The sequence below is a fragment of the Henckelia pumila genome, chromosome 4 (genome assembly GCF_033568475.1).
Source record: "Henckelia pumila isolate YLH828 chromosome 4, ASM3356847v2, whole genome shotgun sequence".
In the NCBI taxonomy this organism is placed as follows: Eukaryota; Viridiplantae; Streptophyta; class Magnoliopsida; order Lamiales; family Gesneriaceae; genus Henckelia; species Henckelia pumila.
The window spans coordinates 11,912,630-11,934,736 of NC_133123.1; the positions used below are offsets into that span (position 1 = coordinate 11,912,630).

At 32.6% G+C, this 22,107-nt stretch overlaps 2 protein-coding genes across 2 annotated transcripts; one reads left to right on the forward strand and one right to left on the reverse strand.

Moving 5' to 3' along the window:
• Positions 1 to 4,355: 4,355 nt before the first annotated feature.
• Positions 4,356 to 5,797, forward strand: LOC140865944 (transcription factor TCP9-like). Its single transcript, XM_073270785.1, has one exon. It carries the CDS (start codon positions 4,482 to 4,484, stop codon positions 5,502 to 5,504), a length of 1,023 nt encoding a protein of 340 aa, XP_073126886.1. The 5' UTR covers positions 4,356 to 4,481; the 3' UTR covers positions 5,505 to 5,797.
• A 7,143-nt stretch (positions 5,798 to 12,940) lies between these two features.
• On the reverse strand, positions 12,941 to 15,274 carry LOC140866554 (subtilisin-like protease SBT1.1). Its single transcript, XM_073271570.1, has one exon. It carries the CDS (start codon positions 15,272 to 15,274, stop codon positions 12,941 to 12,943), a length of 2,334 nt encoding a protein of 777 aa, XP_073127671.1.
• Between the last annotated feature and the right edge of the window lie 6,833 nt (positions 15,275 to 22,107).

The window sequence follows — 22,107 nt, forward strand, 5'->3', positions numbered from 1 at the left end:
TTAAAAAAAATGCTTTTTCAGTTAATATGGTGTTTGGATGACTAAATAAGTGTTTAAAAATATTTTTTTAAGTAAAAAACAGAGTTTTTTCAAAAGCCAAAAATTATAGCTTAAAAAAACACTTATTTTAAAAAATCTCTACAAAATCCAAACGGGCTCGGTATCAGGAGTGGTTTATAAAAATACTATTGATCGATCTACTCACGCTCAACTTACACATCAAACATCAAATAATTAATCACACTACATAAATTACATATATCTATCTATCGATTTTTTTCTTTATAATGTATATTAATTAGATACCTATATCGTTCAATCATCTCATAGTATACATGTATCAAACAAAGAAATTCAAGGGTTTTTCTTTTTAGGAAAGAAATTAAAGGTTTGATCCAAGAACCAGTACTGGAATGGGAGAGTAGGCTTACCACTTCACTTACTACTTCATGGCACATGCCCGGTTCGTGGAATAATATATCATTTAGTGGTGAGAGTTATTAGTTGGGTTTAATTAGGGTGAAATTTTTTCAAACGTGGATCTAAAATTTCTCTATAGTAGCATATAGAAAAAAAAAATGAGGGTGTTTAATTCATATCATGTTTCTACTTTTTCTATGCATGTTTTACAAGAATAAAACTCTTTAAGATTTGTATTAACATGCATATATATGAAGTCACTTTTCGAAATTTGTACATAATTTTCTTGTGGAAACAAATATACTTTTTCTAGCTCCACCAAAAACATGCGTAATTTTTCCTTCTCCCATGATTTATGGGTTGTCACTTTTGAGAACTTATGTTTTTCTCCATGTTCATTCCCCGTTCGTGGAAATTTGGATGTTCCCATTTGCCAACTAAAATCATTACAAGTTTCGTATTTTAAAATGATTATATAAATGTCGCGGAAGAATACATAGAATTTGAACCTCAAATCCCAGATTTGGCTTGACTTTGGATTAAAGAAATGAGCTATTATTCAGCTATTTTCTGATGAAATGCCTAACTTATTTTAATCAATTAAGTCCGTATAACTTGTGCTCGTCAGACTTAATGGAACCATAATTTGGAGCTTAAAGAGCCACCCTCCCTACCTAGCTTGGGATTTTGTTCTTAATTACTATAGATCTTGCATTGTGTTTATTAGCTGAATGATATATTATTATATAATTTAGGCGCACGGTACACCGTTTTATGAGCGACGTATAACCCCTGATTGGTCCAAATCAATGGATCTCACTGATTTGAACCAATCAAAACTCGCCACGCTGTGGGTAGCATCGACCATTCCGTGCACTTGATGAAGTTGAGATGTCCAATATAAGTTTTTATTCTTCTCATGTTTGTTTCATCCATATTTTATCACCCTTATTACTCGTCTCTCACACATTTCATTTATAACATCATTTTAAAAAAAAAAATTTAAAAATAGCATCACTTATCTTATGGACCATTTATTTGTGGGAAATGGGTTGTTTGATTAGGAAATAAAATTTACACAAATAGGAGAGTAGGCCCAAAGCTATATTCTAAAGGCATCTGTAGTGGGGTTTATACTTCTTTTCCATAAACCGGTCCCAGGATTTTGAGACCGGTTTATGTTTGTTTTTTTATTATTTGTTGTAGGCAATGCATATTGGGATGCGTGCTCCCTCTTTTTTATTCTTTTTTTTTCAACTTGTTATTTTAAAATTTTTTATCACATTTTTTATTATTAATTTTCCAATTGTATTGTTTCTTCTTTTTTTTGTAACGATTTTTTTAAAAAAATTTCATTTTTAGTAAATTTTTCAGAATATTTTTAAAATAAATAAATGTATACAATTTAAATATTATATGATTAAAACCACTAATTAATAATTTATGATTAATAAAATTATAAATAAAAACAAGTAAATTATAAATAAAATAAGTGAATTGACAGTGGAACTCATAAAAATATAGTTGAAGAGGTTTATGATAACGGGGAGAAATTTTAAAAATGTGTGAGTTTTTAACTTTTGAAGTGACAGTGACGTAACAGAACATAAACACCTTATACAAGTTTATGATTACAAATACCCTAAGTACAAGTCCCTTGCCACAACTCTCGGTTGTGGCCCCTACTGAAAATAAAGAAAGATCTGACATTCCAAAATGCCAAGCACTCCATCCATCGGTCATGAAATTTCACTCTAATTGTAGGATATTATTTTATAGAGAATTTAAATTAAGGTGAATGTTTAACTTTATATGTGAAGTTTATTATAAAAAAAATTATGAATCTCACATTTATCAATATATATCAACCCTTAAATAGACATTATTGGAATGACAGAATCTCATTTCTCCATCGATCATAAGTTATCTCATTTTTTAAGTGCAAGATTTCGGTGATGGTGAACTCGCTACAAATGTGAGTGCGGGGCAAACAATATTTCCAAATTAATATATCTATAAGAACATTGTCGGAAAATTTCAGTAAAAAGCGATAAATAAATATATTTCTGCTTTCGCCCAAAATTACAGCTATATGTTCCTGCCATTAAATTTTATGGGATCCACGGTATACGATATAACTCAAAAACTTTGTAATGATCTAACTATTTATATGTTACTATTTAATTAAATATAACATGGATCCCGACAAGTGGTACGCCTCACCAGAGGTGAGAACTACACCCAAATATAGATCAGTGTGATTAAATTTACTGATCATTTGGTAATACATATAATTGTTATACAATGGAATTCACATTATCGTTCATGTTGGGCTTAAGTTTTTATGGATTTGTTTTTTAATTTAGCCAAAATATCTAGTACCAATGTTTTTTTTTTTTTTTAAATCTTGTAAACTAAAGATCTCTCAATGTATTTTTAATGCGAAACTTTGGTTAAATTTTCAATAATAATTTTACATACACAAACCAGAACGTTAAATTCAGGGACGGAGCTGCCAGCCCACACCAAAGACCGCAGGTCGATCGAAATGTAATATTTGAAGTCTTTGCAACTGTTTTTTTTTATTATTATAAGTTAATCTTTTATTATTCAATTTTTATGAATGAGATGTGAATTAATTTAGGTCATAAGTGGATGAGGACAAAGGTTTAGAGTGAAACGGACGATGGAAAAAACACTACGTAGGCTAATATGAAGAGTCGCCATCGTAACCAAACCATGTGGGGCTACTTTTTAAAGTAAGTGGGCTAAGTGAGCGGTTCACAAGCCGAGTCGGGCCCATTTTTCGTGGGCCCACTCAGAAAACTTTTTTCTACTATTGGATCTGAAACATTGATGAGGTAGGGTAAAAATTAGGGCCACCACCACCACCTAGAGCTGGCGTCCACCACCGCAGCCGGTCCCCCACTACCCCACCCTACCCCCCCTTACCCAATGGGGATCCCTTTATGGAGGGAGGCGGGGGGGCTTTGAATTCAATTCTTGAAGCTTTGCTTGTATAGGTTTAGGCCCCATTGGTTTAGCTTATGGTATGCCACGTATATTACATTGGATAACTTGATCTCACACACACACACTATATAATATAATATACAAAATTATGAAATGGATGCGTTTTTAAAAGTTTTGATGGAATGGGGTTTTAAGTGTGTGTAATTTGGTAAGTAATACTATAATTTATGAAGAAGTACAAAATTTGCATGTTTAATCGTACGAAAAGGTAACAAGAAGTGATTTTTATCTGGAGAAGCATATCCGCAAAACATAAAAGAATAAACTTTATTATATAAATTAAATTATTATTAAAATTAAAATGAAGCACGCCGTTTATGGACCCCCCAACGCTCTCTTATTGGTCCTTATGTAGTGTGTTTATGACTGTGAAATGGTTTTAAATGGACCCCATTTGCCATTTGGTTTAAATAACGAGATACTACAATTTTTCAGATTTATATTATAAAATGGGAAAATTGTCATTTTCTTTTATATATTTTTCATTTTACGATTTTGATCATATATGTTTTCATATTTCAGTTTTAATCCTATATGTTTTGATTTTTGGCAATTTTAGTCATTTTTATTCGAAAATGCTTACGTGGCACCATACACATCAGCTCTACATCAGCTCTACATCAGCACTGCATTGGTACCACATCAGCATCACATCGAAAAAAGGACTAAAATTGCCAAAATAACAAAGATAGCGGACTAAAATTAAAATCTGAAAATATAAAAGACCAAAATCGCAAAGTGACAAACATGTAGTACGAAAAAAAACAATTTTTCCTTATAAAAATCACAAAATAATCTGAATACATTCACTGAAGGTTATTATACAAATGTAATTAAGGGTATTAACTTGGGAAATTATAATAAATTGTATGGATAAGTATCAAACAGAACGAGATCCCATTATACCAGAGCACGACTATTTTATAGGCTTTGCACCATTTTGTCATCTCGAATCTCTTTCTCTTCAAAGTTCAAACCATAAATAATATCTTAATTTCCTAAAAACATTTCTTCTTTTTTTTTTTCCCATGCTTCGTACCAAAATCATGGCTTCAACAAAGAATCAAAATCAAGAATTGGGAGGAGAACAAGTGAATCACACAAGAGACAACATTGGATCCTCCACTCTATCCAGACCCCCGCCGCCGCCGCCGCTCACTGTTGCGCAGCCGATCCGCATGGCGCCGCCCACGATTAATTTCTCTCTCAAAGAAGAGGAGCCTGACGCGGTGGAGGAGAAACCAGCTCCGCCGCCGGCGATAAAGTGTTCGAGAAAGGACCGACACAGCAAAGTGGAGGGCCGTGGCAGGAGAATCCGAATGCCGGCCACGTGCGCCGCCAGGGTTTTCCAGCTAACCCGGGAACTCGGCCATAAGTCCGACGGCGAAACCATACGTTGGCTCTTGGAACAAGCCGAGCCGGCCATCATCAACGCCACCGGCACCGGAACCGTCCCCGCCATAGCCACGTCAGTCAACGGCACCTTAAAAATCCCGACGACCGCCGCCCCAGTCGCCTCCGCCGAAGACTCCGCGAACCGCAAGAGAAAGCGGCCCGTCGCCGGCGAATTGATCGACATAAACACGACCACCACCAGTAACAGTTTTTCCTCTGCGAATGCTAACAATTCCGCAATCATTTCAACCAACAACGCTTCGATTTCAGCTCCATTAATGTCCATAGTACAAATCCCCACCATGTGGGCTATACCAACAGTCATCCCAAACAACGCCACTCCATCCCCAACATTCTTCATACTCCCACCCAATCAAAGCCCACAAATCGTAGCATTTCAGCCCGCTGCTGCACTCAACCTCGTGAATATTTCCGCCGCCGCCGCAAGGCCTGTTTCCACCTCCATCGCCGCCGTCGCCGAGGGCGTTAATTATCTCCAGAATCCCGGCGCTAGGATGGCGGAGAAACAGAGTTTGCCGAGTTCGAGTCATGGGTCTGGATCGATCGTGAGGACACAGATGCTGAGGGATTTTTCTTGGGAAATTCGAGAGAAAAAGGAGTTCACTTTTGTTCCCACTCGTTCGGCGGATCGTTGAGGTAATTGGATTTCTTGGGCCAAAGTGAAAAAGTTTGTGGCTTTCTTTGTCTTCTGATTTAGGAAATTTTTAATCTTACTCACTTAATCTAGCATATTTGATTTCGAGTTGTTGATTCCATGCATAAATTTGTTCACAAGTTTAGTTAACCAAATTAATAAAGCTAATCATTTTCTTGTTAATTAAAGTTCAAATCTTCTGTACATGAACTATATACAAAACTGATCTTAATTATATAGATTCAATCAAAAAAAATTCACTTGCGGTTCATGAGATTCAACTCAATGGTGTGTGGGATTCGATATTTGTATTTATATATCTCTTTTCATATATACTACTACATCCTCGCAAAATCATTGATATATAAAAAATAATAAAGTAGTAAATATTTTTTGGGAATTATGATTGAAGAAGTGATGATGTCCATTGTCCACATTAGTTGTTTCTAAAATATTTTAAGGTGAAACAAAATAAGGAAAGGAGGAAAAAAAAATATGAACGCTGGGATCCGTTTTTGGTCAAAGGAGCAATTCCCACGTGTTAATGGAATTGTCACCTGGTTGATATGGGGTCCACAGACATGTTTACCTCCCCCTCAACAAACAACTGAGCAGGACCCACACGTCACAAAAGTTTAAGAAAACTTTTAAATTTGGATTTGTTGAAATACTAATGTAAGTCCCCGATCATTGGTCAATATTTTGTAACCAAAAAATAATATTTTTAATATAAAAAAATTATATTATTTTATGAATTGGGTTGAATTAGATATATATTTTACAAAATCCTGTCGTTAAACAGTTTTATAAGACTTTTGGAGGTTTTGCGTTATATATATATAATTCGAAAATGCAAGATACAAAACAACAGACAATTCAAAATTAAATACAAAAATATGATTTTTCTCCTATATTCATACTAAAATGGTTTTTATTTTTCTCCAAAATGCAGTTTATAAATATTTTACCCATTTTCCAGACACTACAAAATTATCAACAATAATTTTCGTTTTAATATCCCCTTCGTGACGATTATATAATCTTTATTTTTGTATACGGATTAAGAAAAACTACTTGGAATAAATTATGTACAAACTTTTCATTTTATTTTTATTTAATGTATTTAAAAAATAGTTGTACAATTTTCAAATATAATTAAATAGGGATATATAATATATATATTAGTAAAATAATATGAAACTTATTATTAGATATAATTTAAGCATATATATTTGAGACAAAAAAAACACACGAGATTTATATGATCGTGAGTCGTGACGAAGAGAATATGTTTTTTAAATTCTTTTATCACGAGTGCCATTTCCATGGTTTAATTTGCTATACAAAATTTAATTTAATTTAAAAATATAAAATACTGCGGGGAGAAGGGACTCAGGGGTGGGGGTGGGTGGGGTGCCATGGCAGCGGCGAGGTGGTCCCGCACCCCTGGGCCTAGATGTTATCCACTGCTAACTGGACCCCTACAAAACCAAATTTGTGGGCTTAAAAGACGTGGGTGGCTATTAATGGGCTTCGGTGGGTCTCATTGTTTTCATGGGTGAATTTGTCCTTTCCATGCTATTTTATTATTTTTATTAGGGACTGTATATTAATATATATATATAACTAAAATACTAGTGATTCACGACGCATTAATTCTTGTATAAATGTTTTCCGAACAAAAAATAGTGTATAAATAGTTTGATATATCTATTCTATATTTTAATAGTTTCATTTTTATATTCTAACCATTTTTGGTGTGTCAAATCACACTAAAAATTCTTCTCATTTTATCATTAAATTTAACACACTTTTTTTATGTTAAATCTTAAATGACTAAATTATCTTCACTTTTTTCTAATATCCTTATTTCCTTTTATCTTTGTCTTATTTTTCAAATTTCATCATTTATTCATTCTTATTAAATTATCTACATAATTTTTTACTACATCTCTCTAGGGGTGTTCATCGGTCGTTTCGGTTTTAATTTGGTCAAATCCGGTTCGATTTTCCGGTTTTTGGTTTATGAATAATGTAATCCGAAGTCAAACCGTTTTAGTTCGCTTTGGTTCGGTTTTGTACTACAATGGATCGGTTTATACGGTTCGGTTTAGTCGGTTTGATCAATAATACATAACACAATAAAATGTAGAGGTGTTCATAGGTCGGTTTTATTCCGTTTTCGATTTTTTTTTTCGTTTCTTTCGATTTTTATTTTAGAGATATATAATCCGAGATCCTAACCATTTTTCTTTGATTAGATTTTGTTTTCTGCCAAAATTATTCGATTATTTCGGTCGATTATTTCGATTTTGATAAGATAATAAAATTAATAATATAAATATATTGTAAATATAATATGTTATCATTTTTACATGATTTCTTAGTAAAACTTTAAAAATAAAGTTTAAATGAATTACATATACAAAAATCAACTAAAATTACATTAAATAACCATCAATTAATTAACTATGAATTAAAAAAACAACAATAAATTACATAAACAACAATCAACTAAAAATTATTCAAAATGATTATACATTCACTAAATATTATCTCATAACATATATAATATAAATACAAATATAAATAAAATTATTAATTAAATAAATTTTGATTTTTTCGGTCGGTCCGATTTTGACATATATAATCCAAAATCGAACCAAATAAACTTCGGTTTTAAGAATTATATCCGAATTACAAAATACGGTTTTCGGTTCGGTTCGGTTTTTGATTTTTCCGATTTGAATTTCCGGTTTTTTCGGTTTTATCCGAAATTTGAACACCCATACTTCTCTCTACTTTATATCAGAACTCTCATATTTTTTCACCGTAATAATTTTTTTACATTTTTCAAAAATAATTAAACTGTCGAGCACATAAAAATCACGTATCATGGTCGCAAGTATTTATAATAAATTAGTGTTTTAATTATTTATATATATGGAAAATGATAGTTATAAATGATAAATTTATTGAGCTATGAAATAAATTTTTTAAAATATATTAAAATAACTAAGATAATTATTTAAGAGGTACATACATTATTATTATATATATATATATATATATATATATATATATATATTTGGTAATCATTTCACATTCTTATATAATATTAATGCTGAGATGTTTCTTGTTTTATGCGTTCACTTCAGAAGTATTACTATATTTAAGCAACATCCGATTATTCCGATCCACCTCACTATATATGATGTGTATTTTATGCCTATTTTGATTGATACGATTTTTTCATTAACTGATGATTTTAAATCACCCGTCAATATGCGTACACTTGTTTGTTAATTAATAATTAACTAGAAACTAATTAATATTAATTTTACACTAACTAATCAACTTGTTATTGACGTGTCAAATCATATAACATTAGATTTATTATTGAAAAATTACCCATATGATAAGTTGAAATCTATCATTAATTTGTAGCTCCATTTGTAATCTGTAAAGACGTGGTCTGGTCGATTTTAAATGCTAATTCGTGGGCAATTCATTGTTGCTAGCAATATTTTAGAAGTGGTTTTCAATATTTTTTTAAAAAGTGTTATGAGTATATTTTTAAATAACATTTGAGATGAATATTTTTATTTTTTTTAGAATTAACGGTAATGATAAAAGGTTAAAAGATATTATTGTTTAATTGTAAAATTTATTTTTTTAGAATAGTTGTCTAAATGCTTAACCTTTTAAATTTTTTTATAAAAAGTATTTTTAAAAAAAATTGTTTTAGAACTTGTACAAATGGAGTTTTAGTACGTTTTCTACTCATGATTTATTTAGTTATATTAATGTTCAAACCCGGCTTCATACGAAATTATCGTACCTGTTACGGATTGGGATTTATGGAGCATTAAATTATCATTAATTTAATTTTTTTTGTGAATTAATTAAAAGAATCAAGACACTAAGTTATTTGTAAAGAGTATTTTAGGGGGAAAAGAAATATAAAATCAGATCAATATCTCACTTGTTTATCATAATTGAATGTATCTTAGCCCCAAACTACTAGTCAAATTTAATAATTTGATGTGAACCGAATTTCTTTTTCTTTTTTTTGTTTTGTTTTGAGTACAACCGAATTTAATTTTTGTTTGTATACTAACGTATCTATAATCTATAACACACATGTACGCGTGCACAAACGAATATGAATATATATATATATATATATATATATATATATATATATATATATACACTATATCAAATAGTGTGTTTGTATAATTTTAAAAATTCTCAAAATATTCTATTTCATTTTTTAACCCCTCTATTTCCTTTTTACACTCTTTTTCACATAATTTAATTTTTGAGAAAAAAATATCAAAAAATTATTTAAAAAATCCAATTTTATTTATAAAATTTCAATTTTAATATTTTTTTAACTTTCATTGTGTGAACTTACTAATATCTTCTTCCAGTTTTTTTTTTTTTTTACCTCAAAGCTAGCTAGTGCTTTTTTTTATCTCATAGTTTACACTCACTCACAAACACACACACACAATTTAACCCTCACACTAAAAGTACTTTTGTTGTGTCAAGTTTCACCAAAATTTCTTATCATTTACCTTACATTTAACCCATATATATAATTTTTAAATTATATCTAATGTAACTAAATTATCGTCATTTTTTTCTCTGACATATCATCTTCTTTCCAGTTACTGAGATCCTAAACTAATAGTAGTATCAAAATCATGTATCCAATTATTTTACCCCAACATTTTACATAAACGAGATTTAATTTTATTTACTTAGTACTTTTAACATATTTTTTTGGAAAAACTGCAAATTTGGTCCTGTATGTTTGTCATTTTGCGATTTTGGTCCTCTATATTTTCATATTTCAGTTTTAGTCCTGCATGTTTTGATTTTTGGCAATTTCGATCCTTTTTATTCAAAAATGCTTACGTGGCACTGTACACGTCAGCTCCACATCAGCACTGAATTGGTTGCATGTCAGCGCCACGTCGAAAAAATGACTAAAATTGCCAAAATAATAAAGATAGCGGATTAAAACTGAAATCTGAAAATATAAATGACTAAAATCGCAAAGTGACAAACATACAAGACCAAAAAAGTAATTTTCCCTATTTTTTTAATCAATCTTTCCCCTTATCTCAACTATGTATTCAATATTAAACTATGGTACAAATTAGAGTATATCACACCAAAAATCTTTTCAGTTTTGCCCCAACATTTTACATAAATTAAGATTTAATATTATGTACTTGGTACTTTTAACATATTTTTATCAATCTTTCCCCACATTTATCTCAACTAAATTTCAAATAATTGGTAAATCATTTTGTAATGTGTATATCATCATTTAAACCCATAAAGTTATAATTTTTATTTAAAGAAACAATTATTTGAAAATAAAAAATATTAAACTTGGAAGTATCTATCCATAACCCGGTAAGTTAGATCCTACCTATACAGGCACTGCCTTGAGGTAGATCTAACGGTGGACATTTATCAATAAATGTGGGATCCATTATTTTTTAGTGGACCCCGCGTGTTTTGATAAATGAAAACCCTTTAGATCTATCATGGAGGTAATGCATGTATAGGTAGGTTGAAATGAACCCCATAACCCGCTATCAGTTTGTTTGGTAAATGAGATCCTATTTGTACAAACATTGCCTCAACTCAAATTCAAGGGTTGAGATTTATCAATACATGTGGGGTATACAATTTTTCCAGTAGACTCCATAAATATTGGTAAATCTCCACTTTTAAATACATCATTGGGGTAATGCATGTAAAAGTAGGATGAAATTATCCATGTTGGGACCAAATTACACAAAAATAAAATTACTATTATACCTTCATCAACTTAAAATTTCACGAATGTAAAAGTAACCCTATTCAATAATATAAATCAAAGTTCTTACAAAAAATTGATTGAACTCCAAAGAAATTTTTTTAAATAACATATTGTACAAACATGTATCACATGCAACGAAACATGTGTTTTCATTAATGCCCCCTATTGGTACGAACAAATTACACAAAAAAAAAAAACTATCATATCTATCATCGATTTATTTTGTCGGTGCTACCCCATTGAGGCAATGTCCAACTGTGTATTCAACGGTCCATCTTATCTGTACGCGAGAAGTTTATATCTTAATTTTACAATATAAATAAAACCGATTACAAAAAATTATTAAAATACAAAAAGAAAATGTATAAATAAAATACTACACAAACACACAACATAAAGCAACGACACACTGGTTCTGTACAAATCTCGAAGAATCGATGCTACTGAGAGTGACCGTTATTTCAAACCTACAACCTTAATTTTGTCTTCAACCGAGACCACCTCCGCATAAAAAAATCGAAAAAAAAATAATATGTGGGCCTTATCTACAGTGAAGAATGTGGCCCGCGATGGTATGGACTATGGACCCATGACTCAGTGGACATCAAGACCACGATTAGGTAAGTGGTCCACATTTGGACCATATTAAAAGTGGGCTCGCATAATGAACTACCAATGAGAGGGGCACGAATTTAAATGCGTATTTACCTCACAGCCCAATCATACATCTTCTTTTTTCAATTTTTTTTTGTTTAAAAAAAGTAGGCTCCACCCTTGGTCGGACCCGACTGCTTACCATGCCCGTGAGGAAAATGGCCCGCTTGCAGTGGTCCATAACAACGCAACGATATGGGGCGATAGCAATTTTATTCGGGCCCCATTTTTCCAATAATTATATATATATATATATATATATATATATATATATATATATATTAATTATTAAATACATCAATTTCTGCTCTACCTTATCTAGTTTATCTTCATACATCGCACCATAAATATGTGTGCATGGGCCTTATTATTATTTTTTTTCCTTTTCATTTGTTTAGTAAATGTAGCACATCAAAGTGAAGCCCAACGAGCGGATTAAATAATGGGCTACTTTTGGTTCCGAAAGTGTTTGGATTGGTTGGAGTTGCATATCCAAAGATAGTACATATTTGAAAGATCGAGTTCATTAAATTCATTAATATTAATAATAAAAAATCATATAGCTAGTACGTAATTTAGATCCCGTTTGGTTTCAAAAGCCAGATCAAAAAAATATTTTTTTAAAATAAGTGTTTTTTTGGCTAACAAAGTGTTTGGGTGACCATTTAAGTGCTTAAAAAACACTTTTTTTAAAGTCAAAATTAAAGTTTTTTCAAAAGCTAAAAATTATAGCTTAAAAAAGCATTTTTTTTAAAAAAAATATCTATCAAATCCAAACGGGCCCTTGGTTTAATATATGCAAAATGTCAGCTAATTAAATTAGTAAAAATAAATGGTCAAGTATCAATCAATTCCATTCAATAAAATCTCAAATAATTCATTCTTAAATTATGAAAATGAGAATTGTCACCCTACAACTCGAGAGTCAAGATTGCTAGCTACATCCAAGTAACTGCGATAGGGCTTCTTACAACATATTTTCTTGAAACCCAAACCAGAGATCCAAATGAGAACTGGTCATGAGTCGATACATCATGACTTTTACCATCTGAAATAAAACTAACTTTGTAGCTCAGTTTTTGTCCCATTTTCTTAAAATCCAAAACCTTAGGCTCAATCTTAATGGATATCCCTTCAGGTTCAGTCACTTTAGCCACGTAGCTACTCTTCGGAGTTCCAACGTTAGTCACCGTCCTCTTGTAATGAGCAGTGGCATTTCGAACATTCTTGGTGAAAGAGACGGCAAAAGAAGGGTAGTTCAAGTCTCCGGGCCGAAGCTTTGTGCGGTTTGAGCAAGTGAAAGTATTAATCCCTTTGGAGAAAGGAGCTATTTGGGAGGAGGAGTAGTTTAGACTACACAGATACATAAGATAATCTTCTTTGGAGATGTCGTATATTAGCCCCGGATGAGAGGCCTTTTCGGGGTTCACGTGGCCGGAACCGAATCCAAAAGGGGTTGCCAATGTTGAGTTTCTTGAAGCAGCATCTGATATGGGTGCATTGTTGGAGTCAAGAACGTAAGAAGTGGTCATGAGGGCTGATTTTATGGCCGCAGGCGACCAATCTTTGCGGAAAGATTTGAGTAGCGCTGCTAGGCCGCTTATGTGTGGGCAAGACATAGACGTACCGGAGACTATGTTGAACTTCACTCGTCTTTTGTCTGTTTCAAGCTGCGTGGGGCTGATGTTCGATGGCCATGCAGCTAAAATGTTCACCCCCGGACCGGTTACGTCGGGCTTGATTATGTTAGGGTCGATCAAACTTGGCCCCCTAGAGGAAAATGCTGCCAAAACCGGTGCGGGTTTCGTGTATTTTGATCCTTCAAACTTGATCATAGCAGTTGCTTTGGATGATGATGAGTTTATGTACTTTTTCACAACATCGGCTGCTGAAGCTCCCAAGGATGTGGCTGGCAAGACATGTGGATCGGCGAAAAGTTCGTCTCCTTGGTTTTCATTGTTGGCTAGTATCATGCCGGCTCCACCAGCCATTTTCACTTGCTCTCCTTTTGCAACCCTGCTATTGATCCCTCTATCACAGATGACAATCTTTCCTTTCACGAGATTCGGAGATAGGGAGCCATTGGTGCAAAACTTAGCCCCTTGGCCTACTCCCGCGGTTGCGTCGTATACAAGTGGCGATTGTTTTGTGGGCTTTCCGGAGTAGAGTGATGCCCCGGTGAAAACCTGGCCATCTCCTAGTTGAATCTTGGTGGGAAAGACTCGGTCCATGTAGCTGGCGGCGACAGTCATCATCCATGGCGCCACGTTTCCCACTGTTGAATCGAATGGACCTGAGTTTCCAGCGGAAAACGAAACGAAAACCCCTTTGCTGACTGCGCCAAATGCAGCGATAGCCAAGCTATCGCTGTAGTATGGCCTCGAAAGGCCTCCTAATGAGAGGGAAAGCACGTCGACACCGTCGGCCACCGCTTGATCTATGGCGGCTAAGATATCAGAGCTTGCGCATCCCGATCTGTAGCAAGCTTTGTAAGATGCAATTCTTGCTGTATACCTCATTCCTGCAGCTGATCCTTTGGCCAACCCGAAAAGGCTAGCACCTTTCACAAGGTTTCCGCCCGCGGTTGATGCAGTGTGTGTTCCATGGCCTTGAGAATCACGCGGCGATCGGTAGTCTATAGTCTCGTTTATTCTCCCTGCTATGGACTCATATGCTTTGAAGAAGGCTCGGGCACCTATAAGTTTGTTGTTACAATTTGAAGCTGTGAATTTCGTGCCAGCCTCGCATTTTCCTTTCCAACGTGAGGGCACTGGTGTCATGTCAGCGCCACGAAAACTGACGTGTTCAGGCCAAATGCCCGTATCGACTACACCTATGATCACATCAGAAGCGAGATTTTGCTCACTCCAAAGGCCTTTCCCCTCTCGTAGGCCGAGGAACCGCGGCGAATGAGTTGTATGAAGGGCGTGTAACTCATCTTTGGTCATTGAGAGGAAGCCGTCTACTTTTCTTAAAGACTCGAGATGATGCTTCGACAGCTCGGCAGAAAAACCAGAAACGACGGTCTGGTAAACATAGAGGAGTCGAGGAAGTGGCATCGCTAATACGCTTTGCTCTTCGTCTTCCACCGCGATGGATTCGATGATAAATTCATACCATCTTTTGGAAGCACCTAGAGAGGCGTCTAAAGTTTTCATCTTGGACTTGTCCATGTGAACTACGTATGTTTCTGAGTCCGAGGCCGAAGCCAATAACACAGAGACGTAAGTAGCTAGAAATAGGATTAGTGATCTCTTGGATATCGATGTCATTGTTACCTCGAAATTAAAGATTCAAGTACAAGACATGGAAATGAATCGACCAGAAGGAGGCTTTTTATAGCCAATACTTCATACGATATACTTCATACGATTTTATGTTGTTTTCAACAATATAATCAGAAAGTGCGTGTTCCAACTTTTTCCTCTTTAAGTAACATGAGTACACGCGTAGATTAATTGGATTAAAAATATATATATATAAAAGAACATATATATTTGCCTTGATGAGCTAAATTAGTTGGATCCCGATTATATATGCAGAGAGTCTTTATTCATGTTATGCATGCATGTATATATATACCGTTAAATGCACCACATTGGGCCTGATTAAGTCATTGAAATTTCTATGTGTAGACTTGAACAATCGGCATCTTTTCTTGAGCTGGTTTTTGACGTGGAACAAGAATCAAGCACGGGATAACATATGCATCTTTCATTAAGTCTATGTTTCCAATCTCATAGCGAACTGGTCTAGCTGTGGATTTTTAGCAGTGTATATACACAAATATATCATTTTGAAGTAAGGGGCTATTGGAGATGGATCTTGTAATTAATGCCAATCATACTTGAGGGCATAATTTGAAGATCGAATTTTGGAAAACAAATTATAATTCAAAAAGTACTTATAAACATTTGTGATATTTTATCAGTGGCTTGTGGTTTAATGGACTTGTTTGCGAAGGGTTGATGTGGACCAGTGATTCATTATAGTGTTGTTGCTTCAACTTAAAGCATAATACATGAGGTTGATGAATTAGTTAAAAAAGCTGTCATCTAACACTTTACCTCTTATCTCTGCGCTATGGACCAAATGATGTCAATCGCTTCAAACACAGTACACTTTCACACTTTGGACCAAAACTCAAAATTAGCTATTATTTCTTGTGGTTTAAAGAGTTATTTTCAAAAGAATCATGCCATGTATGTAGAGAAATTAAACAATTGTTTAGGGACAAGAGTTAAACTGATCTATTTCGATTTGAGGTGATCAAGGTTGCAGCTTGAGCATTTTTAAAAATTAAATTTAAAGGTAAAATTATTTTTTGGTGCATTGACTTGTCCATTTTTTTGTTTTGATTAATTAATTTTTTAAATTTAGATTTTAGTTCATTAAATTTTAACTTTCAATTATTTTGGTCCATTAATTCCTGATGTGACGGCTTGACAAGAGCATTTTCCAAAGACACGTCATCGTTTCTTGATGATACGCCAACATTTTTCGGTGTCATGTCAACAGTGAGACAAAAATAGCCGAAAATTGGAAGTTATTGTACTAAACCAAAATTTGAAAACTTAGTAGACCAAATCAAAATTGAACAAGTTTATGGACCAAAAATAAGAGTCCAGAGTAGACCAAAATAATGTGATAAACAATTAAAAAAACCAATTACTTTTTATGTAATCTTGTTTTTGTTTTCTTTTTCCAATGGTAGTTTTGGACTTTTAGTCACAAAATTAAACATGACAGTGTTGTATGGTTTGATTCAAAAAATTTAGGTTTGTGGGACCGGTTAATTTTATTTATTAACTTTTTTCAATTTCATCTTCCCCGGTTTATAACCAAGCCCATATAACGAAAAGTCCTCAATTTGTTTGGGTAGTTATTAATAAAATTTGATAAGTCCTAAGTCTGCACCAAACTTGAATTATCGTTTACCTATATGCATATTTATTTCTATATATATGTATATGTGAATTATATTTTTATATATTTCATATTTTTTTAAGAAAATATATTTAATTTCATATTTATTTATTTTTGAATAATTTTATTTTCATATTTATAGGCAAGTCATTTCCGTTCAAATTAATAGAGTTGCATGAGGATGGTTTATTCTCTCCAATTTGAAAGAATACATTTTGGAATAAAATTAAGTTAATTTTAAAATAAGCTTTGAGTTACAAAAATTCCATTTAAAACTTTGCTTTTCTTTTTTTCTTTCTTATTTTTTTAACAAAAACGATTGAAATATTATTAACGTAAAAAATTATAGTAAGGGACGACCAAACATAGAAGCGTCAGTGGCGATCATAACTAGTGTACGATCTGTTTGATTCGCTAATCTATTCGTAAATATAAAATTATAATTTAATTAATAGTTCCAAAGATAATTTTCTGCACTTATCTATAACCAACCCGAAACTCAGGGGCGGAGCCAGAAATAATTGAATGGGTGTCTAAGATTTTTGAAAAATCAACGTATCAATAAAATTCATAGAAATGAGTGGTTAATATTTTTTAAAAATCAATGTATCAATAAAACTCATAGAATATATCAAAAATAATACATAAACATAGGTTGGGCTTAATCAATTTGGGCCGAAAATATAAAAGATTTTTTTTAAAAATAAAGTATATATCCAATATGGGCCAAGGCAGACAAACCTGCCACTAGAAGCATCTATATTTGAGTCATTGATAATAACAATCACCAATTGAACGGCAAAACTTTAAATCACAAATGTGAAGGTTCATAATTAAAATCTGAAAAGTTTAAGGTACCGTTTGTTTTGGCATATTATTAATCTATGTATAACTTATCTTATCTCATCTCACGTTTTTTTGTCATATTATTTATCCATCCATTAATTATATATCTTACATCCATTAATTAATATCCATATTTTATTAATTATTAAGTCAAATCCGTTTGGTACCAAAGATTAGCTAGGATTGTGGTGGATTGTGATGCTAATCTCTTGTTTGGTTTATTTTTTAATAAACCTACCTAATGTTGCCCAAAAAGGATTAAACTGGATAAATGAGGGTTTAATAAACTCATGGCACGTCCAAGTATTATTTCTCCTTCTTTCTATCCTACTCTCCCTTTCCATAAATGCCCCCCCCCCCCCCCCCCCCCCCCCCACCTCTACCTCTAACAATTGTGGTGGATTGTGATGCTAATCTCTTGTTTGGTTTATTTTTTAATAAACCTACCTAATGTTGCCCAAAAAGGATTAAACTGGATAAATGAGGGTTTAATAAACTCATGGCACGTCCAAGTATTATTTCTCCTTCTTTCTATCCTACTCTCCCTTTCCATAAATGCCCCCCCCCCTCTACCTCTAACCTCACGCTGTCTCTCTATTTTTCTTCTTCTTTCTATCCTTCTAAAAAACATCCCAAATTTTTATCCACTTTTCAATTGCTTCTAAATTCCAATTCTCACTGCCCTTTAATTCTCCTTCGGTTTTATATTTTCAGCCTTCAGCTCTTCAAAATTAGGATCCCGAAAACACCGCTGTCAATGAAACCCCGCGATAAGGCACACATCAGCTACCGAAACACATCAAGAGCTGCTCCAAATCCTTCTCCTCGGACATTTGCTTCTCCAAAATCATGTCCATCATCGATTTCTTGAAATCCTAATACGGGTTCTCCAATTTCTTCACCACCGTGCATGGTATCAGCTTCAACATCGACAATCTTGCCGGGATTTCCCCAGCCGGGTCGCTAGTTTCATGATCAGATGAGATTGAAGGCGTAATCGTTAGGTCACGAACACAGATCTCACTCTCGCTTTTGTGGCCTTTTAACGAGAAAAAAATAGGGCTCATGTATTGTGTTAAGGGATAATTAGGCACATAGCACTTTACAAAGCAATATTTAAGAGTAACACTCTGAATCTCATTATCCAATTTGACCTTAATTATCACCTCCGTATAAGAAAAAAAAAAAAAAAAAGGCTAGAGAATGGATATAAAAAACAAGACTAATCCAAATAACATTTATATAAAAATTCAAATAAAAATAAAAGAACATAAACCATATCATATACATGCTTATGTTGATACAAGAGCAAGTATGTGTTTAGCAAGTAAGCATATACTTCCTAATCATTATTGGAAGAAGTATGATAAAGGATTAAAGGTTCGAATAGGAGATGGATCAATTATTATGCTAGATACAGTAGCAGAAAAATTAAAAATATAAATAGAAGAAACAAAATTTGTAATACCCATTATATATCAAATAGAATCAGGAATGGACATTATAATAGAAAATAACTTTTTAAGAGAATATCTTCCCTTTACACAATTTGAAAATTACATAACTTTAAACAAAGGATCATCAATGATTTATATTCCTAAAATACGAACAGCATTTCGTGTAGGAAATGAAGGATTTACAAAGAATTTTCATAAACAAAATACAAATCCAATAGAACTAAAAATAAAAAATATTTTAACAATTAATCATGAAAAATAAATCATGAAGAAATTTCATGATATTTGTTCTGAAAATCCTCAGGACAAAATTAAGAAAAGAAAACAATTCATTGCTTCAATAAAACTCAAAGACCCTAATATCACAATTCGTGAAGCACCAAGAAGATGCAACATGGATGATGTAAAAATATTCGAAAAAGAAGTTCAAGAATTATTAAAACTTAAGATAATCATCCCTAGTAAGAGTCCACACTCTTCACCAGCCTTTTATGTCAGTAAGAAATATACTGATAAGAAAAGAATGGTAATTGATTATCGAAAAATGAATAAAGCAACAATTATAGACGGATATTATATCTCAAATAAGAATGATTTACTATCATATATAGGAGAAATGAAATATTTTTCTAGTCTAGATTGTAAATCAGGATTCTGGCAAATTCAGCTAGAACCACAAACACAATTACTTACAGCATTCAATTGTCCAAAAGGACAGTATCAATGGACTGTATTACCTTTCGGACTTAAACAAGCACCAGGTATCTTTCAAAGATATATGGATGAATCTTTTAAATCATATGTAGATTTTTGTTGTGTTTATATAGATGACATATTAATTTATTCGAAAACATTAGATCAACATTATAAAGACCTCATGACAGTATTAGATATTTGTCATAAAGATGGAATTATACTTTCTGAAAAGAAAGCACAATTGTTTAAAACAAAAATAAATTATTTAGGACTACAAATAGAAGACGGAAAACATTGTTTACAACAGCATATACTTAAGAAAATTCATAATTTTCCTAGTGAAATCAAAGATAAAGATCAATTAAGAAGATTTCTAGGATTATTAACATATTCGGGAAATTACATTAAGAAACTTGCAGAAATCAAAAAACCTCTTCAGGCAAAACTTAAACAGGACTATAAGTGAAAATGGTCTTAAAGAAGATACTAATTATATAGACACTATTAAAAAGAAAATAATTAGTAATCTTCCTGAGTTATATTTTCCTTCCAATAAAGACATAATAATAATTGAAACAGACGCTTCAGATGAATACTGGGGAGCATGTTTAAAAGCTTATACAAGAGAAAGAAATTTAGAAGAGCTAACCAAAACAGCTACCAGGAATAATGAAGAGTTATGTAATTATACATCAGGAACTTTTCAAGGCGCACAACTAAATTATCACTCGAATGAAAAGGGATTATTAGCTTTAATATTTACAATTAGGACTTATGAAATTTATCTTATCTCTAAACCATTTTTAGTAAGAACAGATAATATGAATTTAACATATTTCAAGACAAGGAAAATATCGAGAAATGCAGGGAGAAATGTAGTAAGGTTAATTAGATGACAATTGGAATTGAACCATTATCAGTTCGAGATCCAACATGTCAAAGGAACGGATAATTCATTACCCGACGCATTAACCAGAGAACTTCATCCAAATTATACTATCCGTAGTAACGGAATAACAAAAGAGATCCTAAGTGATCCAGAAAATGACCACAAGTCATCCGAACATGCCTTAGAAAGCATGGGGAATATAAATTGATGAAATGAAATTTATATTCAGAGACATGAATTATTTTATGACTTTCAGTCATCCGAACATGCCTCAGAAAGCATGGGGAATATAAATTGATGAAAATGAGATTTATATTCAGAAACATGAATTACTCTATGAGTAAAGACAATCAATCTCATTTATGAAGATTGATTCAATTCTTGCAAAAAAATTTCATAAATGCAATGATATGCATAATAAAACTATCCGAGTTACTCACGAAAAAGAGTTAAATTTCTAACCATTTATATATATATATATATATATGTTTTATTATGCAGGATGGAGCAATTAAATCAATTAGAAGAACAATTGATTGACATAGATGAAAAAATTCAGATTCTTCAACAAAGAAAAAAGAATATAAAAGGAAAAATTCAGAGGATTAAAGAAAAGATGACAACATCATCATCATCATCCTTACCAAAAACTCCAATCAAGTTAGCAACTCCATTTAACAAAATAATGGAGATGAATGAAAAACAGTCAGTGGTCACAGCCAACACTGATAACCAAGAAAAAGAAAAGAAGAAAGAACCGGTGGTCACAGCCAACACCGAGAAAAATGAAAAAAAAAAGAAAGGACGTTTAAAAGTGCCCTTGAATCAAGAGAAAGAAATATGGTCAATCTGCGAACACAAAAACCAATTTTTGAAAAAACAAATTTTCCAGAAAAATTCAAGACTGAATTCTTTGAAACACTAAACTATTTAAGAATAGCCAAACCATCTGCAGAATCTTGGCTACAAACTTGTGACACACAGAGCATATCAAGAGCAAGAACACTGCAAGGTGCTCCAGCGCATGAAGTCGCAAGATTCTTTTCAAATGGATTATTAAGTTGATTGGAAGTCAGTCCCAACAATCAAGAAATAGAACTATTTCCATATCAGTTGAGAAATAGTATCTGTAACACCCGGTATTTTTAATTACATAAATCCGCCTGCATAATTAGGATATTTAATTATTTAAATTTTAGATTTATGGGTTAAATAATTATGTGAATTATTTGTGCATGATTTAATTTATTTTTAAGCTTTTAACCCATAATTAGTAAATTTTTATGATTTT

Bases quoted from the DNA above. Each gene is read 5' to 3' on its own strand.
- LOC140866554 (XM_073271570.1), bottom strand. From the start codon at position 15,274: ATGACATCGATATCCAAGAGATCACTAATCCTATTTCTAGCTACTTAC.
- LOC140865944 (XM_073270785.1), top strand. From the start codon at position 4,482: ATGCTTCGTACCAAAATCATGGCTTCAACAAAGAATCAAAATCAAGAA.